This window comes from Camelus ferus, chromosome 7, assembly GCF_009834535.1.
Source record: "Camelus ferus isolate YT-003-E chromosome 7, BCGSAC_Cfer_1.0, whole genome shotgun sequence".
In the NCBI taxonomy this organism is placed as follows: Eukaryota; Metazoa; Chordata; class Mammalia; order Artiodactyla; family Camelidae; genus Camelus; species Camelus ferus.
In genome coordinates this window covers 16,561,278-16,576,547 of record NC_045702.1, presented here as the reverse complement: position 1 = coordinate 16,576,547, position 15,270 = coordinate 16,561,278, and the positions used below count along the sequence as shown (strand labels likewise).

General features: G+C 48.6%; 1 protein-coding gene across 1 annotated transcript in view; it reads right to left on the bottom strand.

Annotated features, from left to right (window-relative positions):
* The window catches only part of TBXAS1 (thromboxane A synthase 1), a 112,835-nt gene that overhangs the window by 35,554 nt on the left and 62,011 nt on the right, over positions 1-15,270 (bottom strand). Inside the window, exons 4-5 of the mRNA XM_032484365.1 lie at positions 13,335-13,530; positions 9,295-9,609 (exon numbers count right to left, since the gene is read on the bottom strand). Coding sequence (XP_032340256.1) covers positions 9,295-9,609; positions 13,335-13,530 — 511 coding nt within the window. The remainder of the gene's footprint in view (positions 1-9,294; positions 9,610-13,334; positions 13,531-15,270) is intronic.

Genomic DNA, 15,270 nt, shown 5'->3' with positions numbered 1-15,270 from the left:
CCGGGGGAATGTCTCTTTGCAGGTCACCTCTCCTCTGCTGAGACAGAACTGCTCTGCAGGGACTCACGGGGGTGGCGGGAGCTGGTGCATTAATTGCTAAAAACTCAAAGCACTGAAGTGCTACACTTGGTTAAGCCAGGCGGCCCAGAAAACACACTGGCAAGTCCTTCCTGCTCTTTAACAGCTTCCCACTTGGCCACCCCTAGTGCATGCGTGTAGGACATCACTGTGTGAAGCTGCTGGCTCTGGGATGGCCAGGGGCTCCCACACAGGCCGTGGGTCAGGGGGTGGAGCTGGGAAGTGTCTGTGTCTCTCTGGATCTGGGGAATAGAGCCAGAATAAGAATAAGAGAAAGAGAGCGCACCAGGAGGCTGAATGGTACTGCGAACATTGAAGAGAGAAAGAAGGAAAACGGAGAAATGAGGCAGGATGAGAAGGGAGAGGGAAGGAAATGGCCAGGGAGCCGCCCGGATCTCTGAATTCTGGACACGCAAGGCCTGGGGATGTGGCTGCCCCTCCTGAAGCCCCTGGGAGCAGTTCAGAGTCAGGGCGGGCCAGTCTCCCCAGGGGTCACTGTGGGCATGGGATTTGGATGCTTCCGGCTGATATGGAAGAGTTTGAGCCCTGGTTGGTATGTGTGTCTAGGAAGTAAAAAACTGGGGCCTCTGTCACCCCATCCGGGTTGGCTGTTCACCTGGCTCTGGGGACTCTAGAGTTGTCTGATGATGGGGCACAGAGGTGCCTCCCATCCTGTCTTCCTCCTTTCTTCCCAGAACTGGGGCTTTGGAAGCAGTAGCCACAAATCCTAACTTTCAAGATGGAGTTTCAGGTGCACACCCAGAGAGGCCCCTCTTGTAGGCTGTCAGGACTTCTCTGCTCTGACACTGGTTGCTGGGATGCCAGGGAGGGGTCAGAAAGAGTCTGCTTCTCTGGGTTAGACACTTCCAGAAAGGACAGGAAGTGAGCAAGTTGGACACATTCCAAGGTTCTCTCACTGCAGCTCCTGCTCCTGCAGTGAAAATAATACAGATTTTGCTCTGGGCCCCCAGGGAAATGGCATCAGGGAAGTCCTCTCTGACCACAGTACTCTGACACTGCCTCTTAATTGACACACAGAGCTACTGTACACGCCAAGGGCTCGCTAGGGGTGCTTATGATCTAGACGGAGCTCCCTGCCTGAAAGGTCCAGCCTGGTGGGTGCTGTTGGATGTGATAGGTCCCCAGTCTTCACCACGTGCATCCTGAGCGAAGGCTCTGGCTGCCACCCCCATCTACCTCGAAAACAACTTTGAATCAACCCAAAAGTTCCCCTGAACTTCTTCCCCCTCTGGAGAAAATGACAATTAACCCATGAACAACACAACTTGGTACTGCACAGGTCCACTTATACGCAGATTCTTTTTTCAAGAAATATTTTGGAAAACTTTTTGAAGATTTGTGACAATTTGAAAAAACTCACAGGCAAACTGCATAGCCTAAAAATACTGAAAATTAAGAAAAACTTAGTTATGTCACAAATGCAGAAAATATCTGTAGGTACTTGCTTATCCTTACATAGGCATAAAGTAATATTTAATATAAAATTAATAATGTGTTAGTTTTCTTACTGTTTTATAACTTGGCTTCTAAAGAATTACAGTCATTGACGATGCTTCTCTTGTAATTGAAGATACTGCCTATCAGCCTGTCATCTCAGGTCAGTGGTTTTTTAAAAGCTGTAACAACGTTTCCAGTATTGCATTATGAATATGACTGTAACACTGTATGCCATAAATGATGTTTATAACGATTAGCACATAGGCTAGGCTGCTGTGAAGCCATCGTACCAATTACACTGGGCAACCATAAAGCGAGCACATCGCTGCTGCTTCGTTGTCAGAGCACGAATCATTGTACTTGTCAATAAACGTGAATTTCCTTTTCACACTATCTTTTCATTTTTGATGTCTCGTGGTAGTAACACTTGTAACACCTACAGTGTTTTGTATCTTGTAAGACAACATTGACATAGTTATGGACAGACGACTCATCTTGTAAACAGGTGAAGTAAACTTATGGTGTTGATAAATACAGTACCATAAATACATCTCTTCCTTATGATTTTCTTAATACTGGCTTCTTTCTAGCTTACTTGATTGTGAGAATACAATATATAATATAATATAGAAAATACGTTTGACTGTTTATGTTACCAGTAAGGCTCCTGGTTAACGGCAGGCTATTTTGGGGTGTCATAATTTATTTGCAGATTTTTGACTGTGGGAGGTCAGTGCCTCTAACCTCCATGTTGTTCAAGGGTCAGCTGTGTTTAAGGAGGCAAGGTGATTTCCAGATTATGGGTAATACTCTTCTAAGGACACATCCAGGATTGGGTAATTCCTGTGTCACTTTCTCTCTCACTCAGTCAGGTGAGAGAGGCACCATTATTCTTGGAATAGTTTTGAAACTGTTTTACTTTATTAAGAAAAGGTGAATCGCTGGCAAAGCGTGAGTACTTGAACTAGCATTAGGAGTAGGTGCTTGCTCCGTGCATCGTAACAGGGGAGAGGCAGTATTTAGGGTTTAGAACATGGCTGCTCACAGGACCATGGACTGGTAGCGTCACCATCACCCTGGGAACTTGTTGGAAATGCAGAGTGTCAGGCCCTACCCAGACCTACTGTGTCAGACCTGCATCTAGCAAGATCCCCAGGGAGTTTGTAGGCACATTCAGCTTTGAGACGCTGCACTCTGAGGCTGGTACGGCCATGGACCTTACCCTGCTGGAGTCCCAGCTCTCGTCTTTGTTTTGTAGCTTGACTTTAGGGCCGTGCGTTGTTCTTTGTTCCTGTCTCCTTCCTTGTACCTTGTTGCTTTGTGTCCTTTTGTACTGTTATGGGATCTACAGGGAAGGGTCACTTTCAGAGGAACAACTTTAAGATTGCCCTGCTCCCTATGCAATTGACCCAGGATGGGATCCAAACTGGGAGGATATTTTTTTTCCATACTGAGGATGATTTGCATTAAGATATTCACATTTTTTTCACTCAACCCTCCCCCTGTGACAAAGGATGTGTATTTATGAAACAGCTGGTTGGGGCAAAATGGCTGTGTGTGTGTGTAGCCACAGAATATGCTTTGTTCTTTTGAGATCCTCTGTTTAAGGAACAAATCTTCAACCTTGCTCACATTAGCAGTGTGAGCTAATCAGCGGAAACACCCAGCATGGGACACTCTTTTATTCTTAAGAGAGAAAGAGTAAGTTGTATTTTAATTAGGTATTTATAATGGTTACAAAGCAGCTCTTCAAGAGAAGTTTTAAGAATCTGGCCTTCCTTCCAAGGCATAACTGTATTCAAATTATCCTAAAGAGAGGCTGTATATCAATCTAGTCCAATTTGTGATAAATTTACAACTGAGATCTGCACAGCAGATTTATAACAACAATTAAGCAGAAGGAAAATGGGTCATAAATTTTGGCTGGCACAGTCCGGCACCAAAGAGAAGAAAAGAGAATGGTTGGTTTTAGCCAGATCAAAAGTCAATAATCTCAACATAAAGTGATAAAGCTATAGCAAAAACAATTTATATGGAAAGAAGTCCCCCCCATCCTTTTAAAAATTAGATATTAGAGAACACAGTGAAGCATCCATGTTACAGAGGGTCTTATTAAACAATTGCTGTGCGTTCTCAATTTCACAAGGGGTCCAAATGGTTGAAGGTTTTCCCTGCTCCTCCACGATGGACTGTAATGAAAGTCTTTCCCCTTTAAGAGGGTTAAGGACACATGGGGAAAAGAGTTCTCCAAGAGATTGGTGACTGGAGAAAGAAGGTTTTGAGCTGAATTTTGATGGTGGGACGAAAGGAGGGGAGGCCAGACACAATTCCAGAGCCAGATGATTTGGAAGAAAACATACATGTCCTGGAAAGAAGCAGCCTGGAGGCATGCACCGTAGGGTAGGTTATAGCTGTGTTAGACACTGGGACAGAGGTCTCTGCCCCAGAAGGAGAACGGCAATCAAGGCCACTTGGGTCAAAAAGGGTGATAAGAGATGGGCTATTACCAGACAGAACGTGTGGCTTGTAAAACGTGTATCAGGATAATCCCCGATAGTGAAGGATGACATTCAAGTATCCCTGTGTGCGCCAGTTTAGTTCTGTTCAAGGAGAGCCCCTGAGTTACTGACCTCACCACGGACAATGTCCCAGTCTTCACTGTGAAAGGATGCGATAAGGCCGACCGCCAACCCCCGCATCATTGTAACCAATAAAGCAGCACTGGCTGGCCCTGTAGACATCACCAGACACTTGGGAGGAAGTGGCCGCGTCATTTACGAGGAGTACGCATCATTTGGAAGTACAAAAGAGCTGGCGGCACTAAGCACTTTTGGACTCATACCTTCGACTTTGGAAAGCTGGTTTTTAAAATTTCAGAGGAAAGGTGAGTGTGACTGCAGAACACAGAATTTCAAAGTGGGAGCTTCTAATCTGGAGACCATGGATTCTATGCACATGGTGGATACACTATTTTCTGGCCACCAGCAGCCATTCACCCAACTTCTAGTAACAAGGGCTTGGGGATCCACTTCTCCATTTGAGTTCTGACTGGTTCAGGTGAGGCCCCATCTAGATACCAGCTCCAGGGATTGTGTGAGTGACCCAGGTCTAAGCCAATCAGAACATCATATTCCCCTCAGCCCCGGTGATTGGCTGGGAGGCACGCGTAGGACCCAGTCTCTATCAGTGAGATGCCGTTTGACTGTCACTGAGACTCCCGCTTCTTCAAGCTGGACCTGAACCTGCTCTCTTCTCCACTCCCCCTATCCTCAGCCTAGGAAAAGATTAGAGGGGTTTAAGGAAAACTTGTCAGAGCAGGGAGTCATCAGCCTAGAGAAGCGTTCTCCTGTCCAGAGCCAAGGAAGGAGGGTGCCCATAGAGCCCTTCCTGGAAAGTGGGGGCAGCCGCCTGAGTTGGCATTTCATTCTCCACGTGGCCACCTGCTGATGCAGCACAACTGTCCACTTGCCCTCTCTGCCTATTTGAGCAGAAGAACAGTAGCTGGAGAGAGATATCAGGGCAGAACAGAGAGGGGACAGGAGAGGGAGCAATCACTGTTGGTGTGTGAGATGTGTGACTCCTGTGGGCCACTCAGATATTGCACAAAGCGTTGTTGGTCAGCATGAGCCTTCTTGCCAGTACCCTGCTCATGAGGGCTGACTGTCACCAGGAGACCCCAGCACCCAGAAGCTGTGAGGCAGGAGTCCCTTCCCTGTCAGGGAACTATCTGTGACAGGTGGAGGGTCCCAAGAGCCAGTCCTCTGAATAATTCCTACTCCTACTCCATGCCAGAGGCCACTGCAGTGGAGGGGCTGAGAGACGCCCCGTTAGGCAGGATTTGGGGATCTGTTAGTAGCCCCACCCTTGGGAGGAGAAGGGGGTGCAGGAGTCACAGGAGGAGGAGAGGAAGGAGAGTGAAAGAACAGACCCCCTCACCCCTGACAGTTTCCTCAGGTCACAGGTCAGCCTGAGCTAAGGGGATGGAAGGGCATTAAATTGGATTAGAGACAGATTTTTAATTGAACCAGACTGTTCTGAACTTTTTAATGCCTAAAGAGGACCAGAAATCTTTGAGATCTGTCTGAGGTATCATCAAGGAAAGGGAGAAGAGGTTTGTCAGAGCATATTTAAAAGAAATAAATAGAAAAAATGGAAAAGGATTCCATGCTCATACTTCACTTAGTTCAGACTGTTCAACATGCTGGCTACACAGCTGTCTGGAGACCACTAGGGGAGATCCTGTCTAAGAATAGAGTGTGCCCAGTATGACTGTTGCTGAGAGAGGGGAGAGATGACAACCTGGGTCTTAGTGACAGAATTTTAGCCCCTGCATCAAGCCATACTTGAAGGCAGCCCTACTCTCTGGAGTTTTCAGTTGTGTGGGTCAGTAAACTCCCTAAGCCAACCTGGACTGACTTTTCTATCACTGTCAGGAGAAGGACTCCTGATACAGCAAACACATACACTCTTTCTCTTGGGGAGAAGACGTAGCTTTCACCGGATTCTCAGAGGGCATCACTGAAAAAGGATACAGCTTAGGGAAAGGAAACTCTAGAGCTCAAATCCAGTGACCTCATTGACAAATGCAAGGGAAGGCCATCTAATAAGATGCGTGGGGCTCTACAGGGATATCATGGCAGGACTAGGTCAGAACATCCTTGGGTGTAGCGTCTGGAGCCTAACTCTGGCAGTAACTGGCACTCAAAAAATATCTGTTGAATGGAAACCAGCAGGAAAATTATCACAAGTCATACTTTACATGCAAATTTTTAGGAATATTTTCAGGAAAATATCTAATGTGTGAACGTCTAATCTGCATTTCCATGTTCTGACAGATGGCCCGTATTAACAGAACTCTGATTGTAGTAAAAAAAAAAAAAAGAAAGAAAAAGAAAAGAAAAAAGGGGGGAAAAAAGGAAATAGAAGAAAAAAAGAGAACCTGTAAGTATTTACTGAGCATGTTCCATGTGCAAGGCTATACAAATGTTAACACTACTGTAACTACCAGACTTATTTTTTAAAAAGACAAGTTCTATGAATCTCCATTTCTCAGAGACAGTCCCAACTGTTACTTTGAGAAAGGAAGCGACTGAGGGGCTGGCAGGGCGGACTCTGAGAGTCCAAGGCTATATTCTCAAAGTGGAACCGGGGACCACCTGCAATATGTATTTAAAATGCAGACCCTGGCCCAGACTTATAGAATGAGAACCTCTGTGGGGAGGGCCCTGGAATCTGCGTCTTTAAAATCTTCCTAGGTGATTTTATGCACACTAAAGTTTGGAAAACTTCCATCCTAAAATCTGTTTATTTGCCCAGGAGGTCTCAGTGCCTGACAACATTCTGCACAGCCCCATGGAAGGTGGCTCTCTGGGGAAAGAAGCCCCCATCCTAGGCTAGGGGGATTTGAAGGAGGCCAGGGTTTGGTGAGACAGTGCCGCCCTCCTCGAGGCCGTGTCCATTTAGGCCATGTCAGAGGTAAGGGGCTGTGTGCGCGAGGGCCTCCGGTTGGAGGTCTATGGGCGCCCTCCCTGTGTCCTGGTAGATGGACACGACCACGTATTACTGCAGTGGAGCTGGTGGGACAGACTCCCAGAGCCCCGCCGCTCTCTGAATGATACCACTCGTTCTGGACTTGATTACGTACTGCTGTCTCTTGCCCTGGAGAATTTCATTTGGAAGGGAAGTTTTGTTTTAATAGACATAACTTACTGTTTTCAATTGGCAATTAAATTCCCTGAAGATAAGGATCATGACTTCCATCTCTCAGAGCTGCTTCCCCATCTCCAACCCACTGCTGTGTCCACCACACTGCTGACCACTCTCTAAGTGCTTAAAAGTCTTAGGCTGACATGCCTTCTGGTTTATGCGAGAGCAGGGGGCTGGACTCCCTCTCCCGCCTTGCCGGCCTTCCTGGGGTAGCTGCGGGGCTTCCCTGGGAGCTCACTCTCCCGAGTGCTCAGTCTTGTGACATGGGTATGGCTGACTCCAGGAGCAGGACTGACTGACTTAAGCCCACCCATGCCCCCATGCCCCCAGCTACAATTGCCAGTTCAAGAATGGGCAGTGACCTAAGCATTCGACCAGAGTGAACCTGATGACTCTTGCTGAGTATTTGGGGTCACAGACTCTTTCCTCCATTGGTTATGAGCAAGAAAGCCTATAGTCCCAGATGCTCTGGGCAGGCTGCTTGGGGCTTGAAAGGAGGGCACAGCCAAGAGTGGGACCAGAAGGAAGAAAGCACAGCCAAGAAGTGGGGAGAAACTAGGACCTGAGCACATCTCTGAGCCTACATAAAGATTTGCTTGAAGCCACATCTATTCCTAAGATGCTCAATGATCTGTATTAATAAGTACCTCTCTCCATTTTTGCGGGGATGCTTAAATCAATTTGGGTTGGGGTTTTGTTACCTGCCCCTAACTGCACCCTAAAAGATATACCCTTCAGCTCCCCTTATAGTAATGTACCCCCGTCGTCTTTGGTTCCTCCTCCTTCCCCTCCTCAACTGAAAAATAATCCATGGGTACGTATGAAACAGGAGGAGATGGGTGGTGGGAGTGGGTAGTAGGGTTATTTGGATTCACAGCTTGTTGAGACGCCATGCCCAAAGAATATTGATTAATGGATCAATGTCAACCTGGAGGGAAGCCCTATCCTGTTCAACATTTTAATCGATGACTTGGATGAAATAGAAGACATGCTTAGCAAGCTTCAGATGACACAAAGCTGGAGGAATTGCTAATATGACAGATGGCAGAATCAAGATTCAAAATTATTTTGACTGACTGGAGCAATAATAAGGATAAATATAAACTCTTGCATCTAGGCTCAAAAAAATCAATGGTACAAACAGCGGACTGGGGAGACTCTGCTTGGCAGATGCCAGAACGTCACAGAACTTTAAGTTGATCATAAGCTTGTGATGAGCCAAAAGTTGAGACAATTAGTAACACGGTTAATGCAGTTCCTAAAAGAATGGCTAACCCTGCATTTACTTTCCCCAGGGGGATAAAGAAGTGAAATTTTCTGGGAAGCAGTTTTCAGCTCAATATATGAAAGAAATTTCTAATGGTTCCAATAACAGAACAGGCCTCTTCCCCAAATCGTGAATTACATCAGAATGTAATAGAAAGGAATCCATGATGGTGGTCTTCCTTTTAAAGTACAGATTTTTAACAACTCATAAGTCAAAGCAGTACACACATCAGCGTCCAGAAAAAATGATGTGAAAAAGTAGCCAAGTTCAGCACCCTTGAAAGTTTGTTTCCAGTCCAGCCAAGAGGGGTCCCACCAAGAAGGAATATCCAGAATTTGGACCTGGAGTTGACTGGCCCCCTCTCACGTTGCTCCATTTACAGACCTCATCCTCCGTGCTCGACCAGTATTCATTCCTGCTTTGCCGGGGCCCATCCTTCTGCCTGCCTCTGCCTTCCACTTTGGCTCCATTTTCTGGCTCACACCCACCTCCCTGGGCTTGGAGACTCCACAGTCAGAGCACTGGGAACCACGCCTCCTTCCCCATCCATGAAGACCCTGGCTTCTCCGAGCCAAGCCTGGTTTCATGGACCACCCCAGATAGTGAAGGCATGTGACAGGCTTTTTTTTTTTTTCTGAGTATTCCACTTTACTTGCTAACCCAGAGAGATGGAAAAGGTGGACCACAGTACCCACGTGGAGCTTAGAATGCGATATTAGCGAAGTGGTTATCAAAAATAAATTTTACTTCTAGGAGCACAAAATCCCCTGGACAACTGTACTCACATGTTTCTTGTTGAAACCGTCCACCTCTCTCAGAAGCTTCTCTTGGCAGTCGGGGTGGGTGGCCAGGAGGTAGGTGGCAAAAGAGAGAGTGTTGGTGATGATCTCGTAGCCAGCGATGAGGAAGATGAAGGCCTGGCCCACGACCTCATCCACAGTCAGAGGCTTGGACAGGGTTCTGGGCTGGTGGGGCTGGGAAGGGCTCGTGGTGCATCTGGTGGAGGAGAAGACTTTTCTGACAATGTCAAAGTCCTCCACGCCCACAGAGGTGGCAGAATGTGAGGCATTCAGGACCATTTGGAGGAAATCTTTCCGCCTCTAAAGGAACAAAGAAAAATGTACATTGTGGCCTTAGAGTCACATAAGAGAGCCTTCTTGGGGCACAAAAGACGATGTGCACGTGCAGCTTTTAAATAGCTTGATGGGAGTGAGGACTTTCGTTGTGGGGTTGTCTGAGATGGTGAGAACCTGGAACCCCCGTCTGTCACTCAGTGGGGCGCTGGTTCGGAGGCCAGCGCAGCAAGCAGCAGACTGTGACCCTGCCGTTCAAGAGGCTGAGCCCGTTTGTTAAGCCAGATTGGTAAATAACAAGAACAAGCTGCAGCAGAGAATGCACAATAGAATCTCATTTCTGTAAAAACAGTACCTGGACAAGATATATAATTATGTACATCCATGCATAGAAAGTGTTCAGCAACGTTCAGGCCCAATGGGTCACAGGGAGCTGGAGGAGGTGGGACAGCCAGGCGGGCTTTCCCTTTTCACTTTGTCCCTGTTTGTGTTTTGGTTGGTTGGCTTCCCAACAATAAAGCAGAGGAAGCGTCATACAGATTTAAACGGAAGCCTCTGCTCCATTGTACACTTCCGCACAACCCAGGGCCTACTTTGCGCCCCGTTTTTCTCGCAGCGGGAAGTTATCAGAGCCTGGGGGCGGGGCGGGGCGGGGCGGGGACCTAGCCTTGGTGCAGCTTGCCTGCCGGGGCTCCAGGTTGCATTTTGCATCCCTTGGCCTAGCCTCCTCGTGTCGGGCCCCTTTTTTCCCTCAGGAGTCCCGTACCCCACCTAAGTGGTTTGAGCTCTCTGACCACTTCCCCTGCCTCCCCTTATCGGCCATTTGCACTGTCTTTCTTACTACTACTAACTGTCACCGTGGGAGCGTTTACATGTTGCTTTAGCCTTGACAGAGTGTATCCCTGGTGCACCCCATCTTTGAAAGCTCTTTAATATGATGAGTGACAACCAATACGTCACTCTTTGCTGAAGTTTAAGGGACTCAACAGCAAAAGGGAGAGTATCAGAGCCACCAACAGGAAAAATTGTAATTTCAAAGTACTTGTTGCATTATTTTCTCAGTCCGCTGGCTTCTGAATTTCTATCGCGTTCACAGTCTATGTCGCACACATTTAGCATTTCATTCCATCTTTTAAGGTGGCTGTTACATCACATGGGGTTGCTTGCATCTCCAGGGCAGGACCCTGCACCCAACTCCATGCCTGTATTGAGCTGAACACACATTAGGTGTGCAGTAAATAGCTCCACAAATGCAATGAGGTAAGTACATTTTGAGGAAGCCTGTGTTGGACTTGCTTGCAACTGCTTGCGACTTCGAGCCAGAAACTTGCATCACGAGACCTTTGCAGCTCTAGTGCCTCCCAGATCTGTGATCTTGGAAGGTGTCTGCTGAGATTCCAGCAAGGCTCTCAGCTAAGCCTGTGGGTGGCAAGAACCTTGAGACTAAGGGTGCGAGACCTCCGTGTCCTGCCAGCCTGCTCAGGTTGGAACAGCTGAGAGCACGGCACAGGGTCAGCCGTAGTTGGCTGCCTCTTTCCACCCTGGCCCTGCTCATTCTGTTTTCCAAATGGCATCCGCCAGGACTGGCTTTCCTCCAGCTTCCTTCCTGTTGCCTGGTCAACCCCTAGGACTGCCAGCCCTGGTCCCAGGGCAGGGCACAATGGCATGTGTGGGAGGTGAGCATCCTCAGCTGCCTCGACTCCTGGATGCCAGCTGAGGACCCCAGAGCATCCCTGATGAGACCCCAGGCTCTCTCTTGACTTGAAACTCCTCAAGTGCAATACAATTGTGGTCCCTGAGGCGGGCTTGTGGCTTTGCTGGAGGTGGGGGGAGGGGGAGGATGGGAGGGAGGGCACAGTCACATCCACACAGTTGGATTTTTCCCGTGGCAGAGCTGGCATCCTTTCCTCTCAGCCTGGCTCAGACAGGCTGCTACAGGGCCATCGAGCCTTACAGAAATCCGTCTTAACCTCCGGCTCAGAGGCCAGAGGAGAGGGCTGCTCTCTGGGGCCTGTGCGCTGGAGAGGAGCATTAGTGTAGATGGGTTTCTTTTATTTGCACTGCATCACTGAGGCTATTTGAACACTGCCCATTTAGGGCTGAAACAGTGCTGGTTTATGATTATACCCAAGAAAAATATGCACCCTGATAGATGTAGGTGTCTAATCCACCCATCGGCTAGAGCTTAGAAAAATATTTACCTTTTAACATCTGTGCTGCATTTTCCACTGCGCACACACACATCTGTTTGATGGAATGTCTACAGAGTTTAGATGGGTTTAAAGCAAGTTTTCTTAGTAACCGTATAGCTCTGTCTTGACACGGGCAGTCCTGGATTTGTGGTTGGGAGGTTTTTCTCAGATCAACTCATTGTTTGAAACAAATAGCTTTTGAGTTTATAAAAGGAAAAAGCTCGCGGCAATCCCAGTAATTGGATCTATAATAACCCCTCACCTCTGAGTAAGCTATTTGGTGCAACACTTTTAGAATTGTCAGCCTGATTCCACAACCAGTGGGTTTCAGGCTGGGGGTGGGATGGGGTGGGGTTGTGTGATGAACCGTCGGAGGGAAGACCTTCTTAGGAATATTAAGGTTTGAAAATGGGACTTTCCTCCTCTCTTCTTCCTGAGCCTCCATCCCCACTCCGGAGAAGCATAAACCTGGATAAAAATGTTCTGTCCTTTCAGATGGTGGAGCTGGGCCAGGGATACCACTGAGCTGATTGTTCTCACACCTCCAAAGACATGAGGTTGCGTTCTTAGTGGTTTGGGCCAAAGGGCTGTGAGCTGCTTTCCACCTTCCCCCACCTTCTGGACCAGGACACCTTTGCTGCACATTCTCCAGAGGGTGAGGCTGGGCAATATGAGGCTCTGCCTGCGGCTGGCCCGTGCCTCTGGCCACTAACTGACCCCTGGTCTCATCCTCGGCCAACGCCTGGACCTCGCGTCCTTTCTTTGGTAATCCCCCTGAGCTGCCCAGTCTTTGAGAAAACTCTCTGAAAGCCACGTCTTACACAAGTCAATTCAGGAAGAGACATTTCAGTCCTGTGTTTTTCCTTGGAAGCTATTTTCTTGACTGTAATGAGGCCGGTAAAGAATAGCATTATACATGCACAAGTATATCCAGTATTGACATTGTTTTCCTCAACACTGAAAATTCCTATTTCTCTTCTCAGCCAAGCTCAATCAGGGAAAATTGACTCGATTCCTACTGTGTGCCGAGCACAGGGCAAGTGTGTAAGGAGGCAAAAATCTCTAGGTCTCAGATGAGACGGCCCTTGACCAGGACTTTCCTAGCCATGCCCTCCACCCTCCGCGCTGAGAGGGAGTGTGAGACGGGTGACAGCTGCCTGAACTCCCCTCTGCTGCTGCTGCTGCTGCTGCTCGTGCTATAAAGCTCCATCTTGCCGTTGTTCCATATAAAGAATACGCTGATGAAAAGCACATGTGGGCCAATTTACCTAGAAAATTTTCTGAGGCTGTGGTAACCTGTGCTGGGTGTGATGCTGGAAACAGGGAGGCCCGTGAGCTTGGAGGCGGGGGCAGCTTTTAATTCTGCTCCCCCAGGTCAGAGTGTGGACGGAGTGTGGCTTCTCCCCACCACCCTTCCCGCCTGCCTTCACCACTCGCTCACTGTTTGCCCCTCTGCATGGCTGGGTGTGCAGGGCTGGGAGGGGAGGGAGAGGAAAGAGACGGCAATGCCAAATTAGCTTCCATTCCATTTCCACACTGTGTCCTATTAAAATACGTTACCTTTTCTGCAGCTTGCTGGTCCCGCAAGGCAATCTCATTCCTAATGAGTTTGTTAAAAAAGCCATTCAGTTCATCTCGGTTCTTATTGGGCAAAATCCGGGCCAGTGGGACCATTATGGATGGAAATGATACTTGAAAGAGAAAAACAAAAGTGGCATTGAAAAGGGGGTGAGAATAAACCAGGGCTATTAGGTGCCTGTTGCCAGGAAGCAAACCCTGGCTTTGAATTAGTCATTTGAAGGCCTGTCTTCCCTTCTGAATTGCTGCTGCTCAGAGCTGGGATGATGTCCTTTTCCACCTCTGGGCTCCTCACCGTTCCTTGCATGTAGTAAGCACTCGATAAATGGTTGTACAATTGAATCCCTACTTCCATCTGGCCCTCAAGAAGTCGATCTCATGCTTGTAAGTTAATTTCCCAGGTCCTAGACAGGAGGGCCCAAGGTCTCTGTATTTCATCAGGGAAGAACAGATTGCAAGCCATGTTTCAAGTCTTAGCAAGTGGTGTAAGTTGATCCACTTTCTTAATTTTCTGGTCATTTGCATTTTTTTTCCTTTAACTTTCTGGTCATTTGCATTTTTTTCCTTTGGATCATTTTCCCCAGAGCTAACACCTAAATTGTTCCTAAGAGCTGCCACTGCAGCTGCTGACAAGGATGCTGGCCTCGTCCCCTGTGGGCACCTCCCTTGCTGTGCTGTGGACAGCTTGCATCCCTGTTGCCATGCCCTTGGGACAAGGCCCCCTGGGTCTGGGACACTTATCCCCTCCTGGACCGTGGCCTGGGCCAAGGGGCCAAGCCTGTCGCTGGGGAATTTGGCTCAGTTCAGCTTCTCAGAATTCCTGCTTGCACAGGCACCATGCGGGAGCCGGGGGACAGGGTCATTCTCAATCCATGGAGGCCTCAGGAGGCTCTGCCCATTTTCAAGAGTGGGAGCCAGAACCAAAATGACACAGCAGGGAGGCGGGCTCAGTGTGGCCGAGAGAGGAGTGGCAGCAGCCATGGGACAAGGGACCCGTCTGCTTGGCAGGACACTCCATGGTTGATGACAAGGGTAGCCAACCCCCCTGGGGTGCAGGGGGTGAGGGGCAAAGGAGGACACTGCTTTGACCCTCATAGTGACTCTTCCTACAATTTCAGTGCAGAGCAGATGAAGGTGCCCGGGGCTTCCACGGAAATTGGCTCAGAAATAGGAATGAAACTGACCAAGGAATGAACAGAATTTACCAGCCCAGCAGAATGGTTAGGAATTATGGTGATAATCAGTAACAATAATAACACTTCAGTGCTTCCACAAAAGCAAAGAGATACCAGAATTGGCCAGAGGGTAAGACTCACTTCTAAAATAGAAATAAGATAAATGGACTGGTCTCCACAGCGTTTGGTAATCTGTTCGTCACCCATGTGTGGTGGAGCAGCAGTGGCACCTACACTGCCGTCGGGAGCTGGGCCGCATGCTTGGGGCTGAGTGCTCGCCTGCACTGCCGCAGTTACTGCTTGTCTGCGTCCCATGGGAAAGGCATTCTCCCCCTCCCACCCCACTTTACAGATGAGAAAACTGAGGCTTAAAAAGTTGGAGCCAAGGCAGGAACCCAAAGCCTTTCATTTTCATGGGCACATTTATCCCCTCCAGCAAAATCCTCTTCAGAAGACTTCTCTGCTTGAAGCCCGATGCACAGTGAACTAGAGCTCATAGGTGATTGGTTCCCGGCCCGGCGGCCATTTTCCTGACGGCAGTGGGGAGCCAGGCCGGGGTGACCTGTGATGGTAATAAGTGGCCCCAGGCTGGTGGCCAGAGGAGCCTGGACGGTCCCAGGAAGATGAAGCCTCCTCAGGGAGGACTCCACAGGGCAATGTCAGAGAACCCCCAAGGGACCTTTCCTGGTGGTAAGGGCTGAGCCCTGCAGCTGCCCGGCCCACCCGCCCCATGTCGCAGGGTC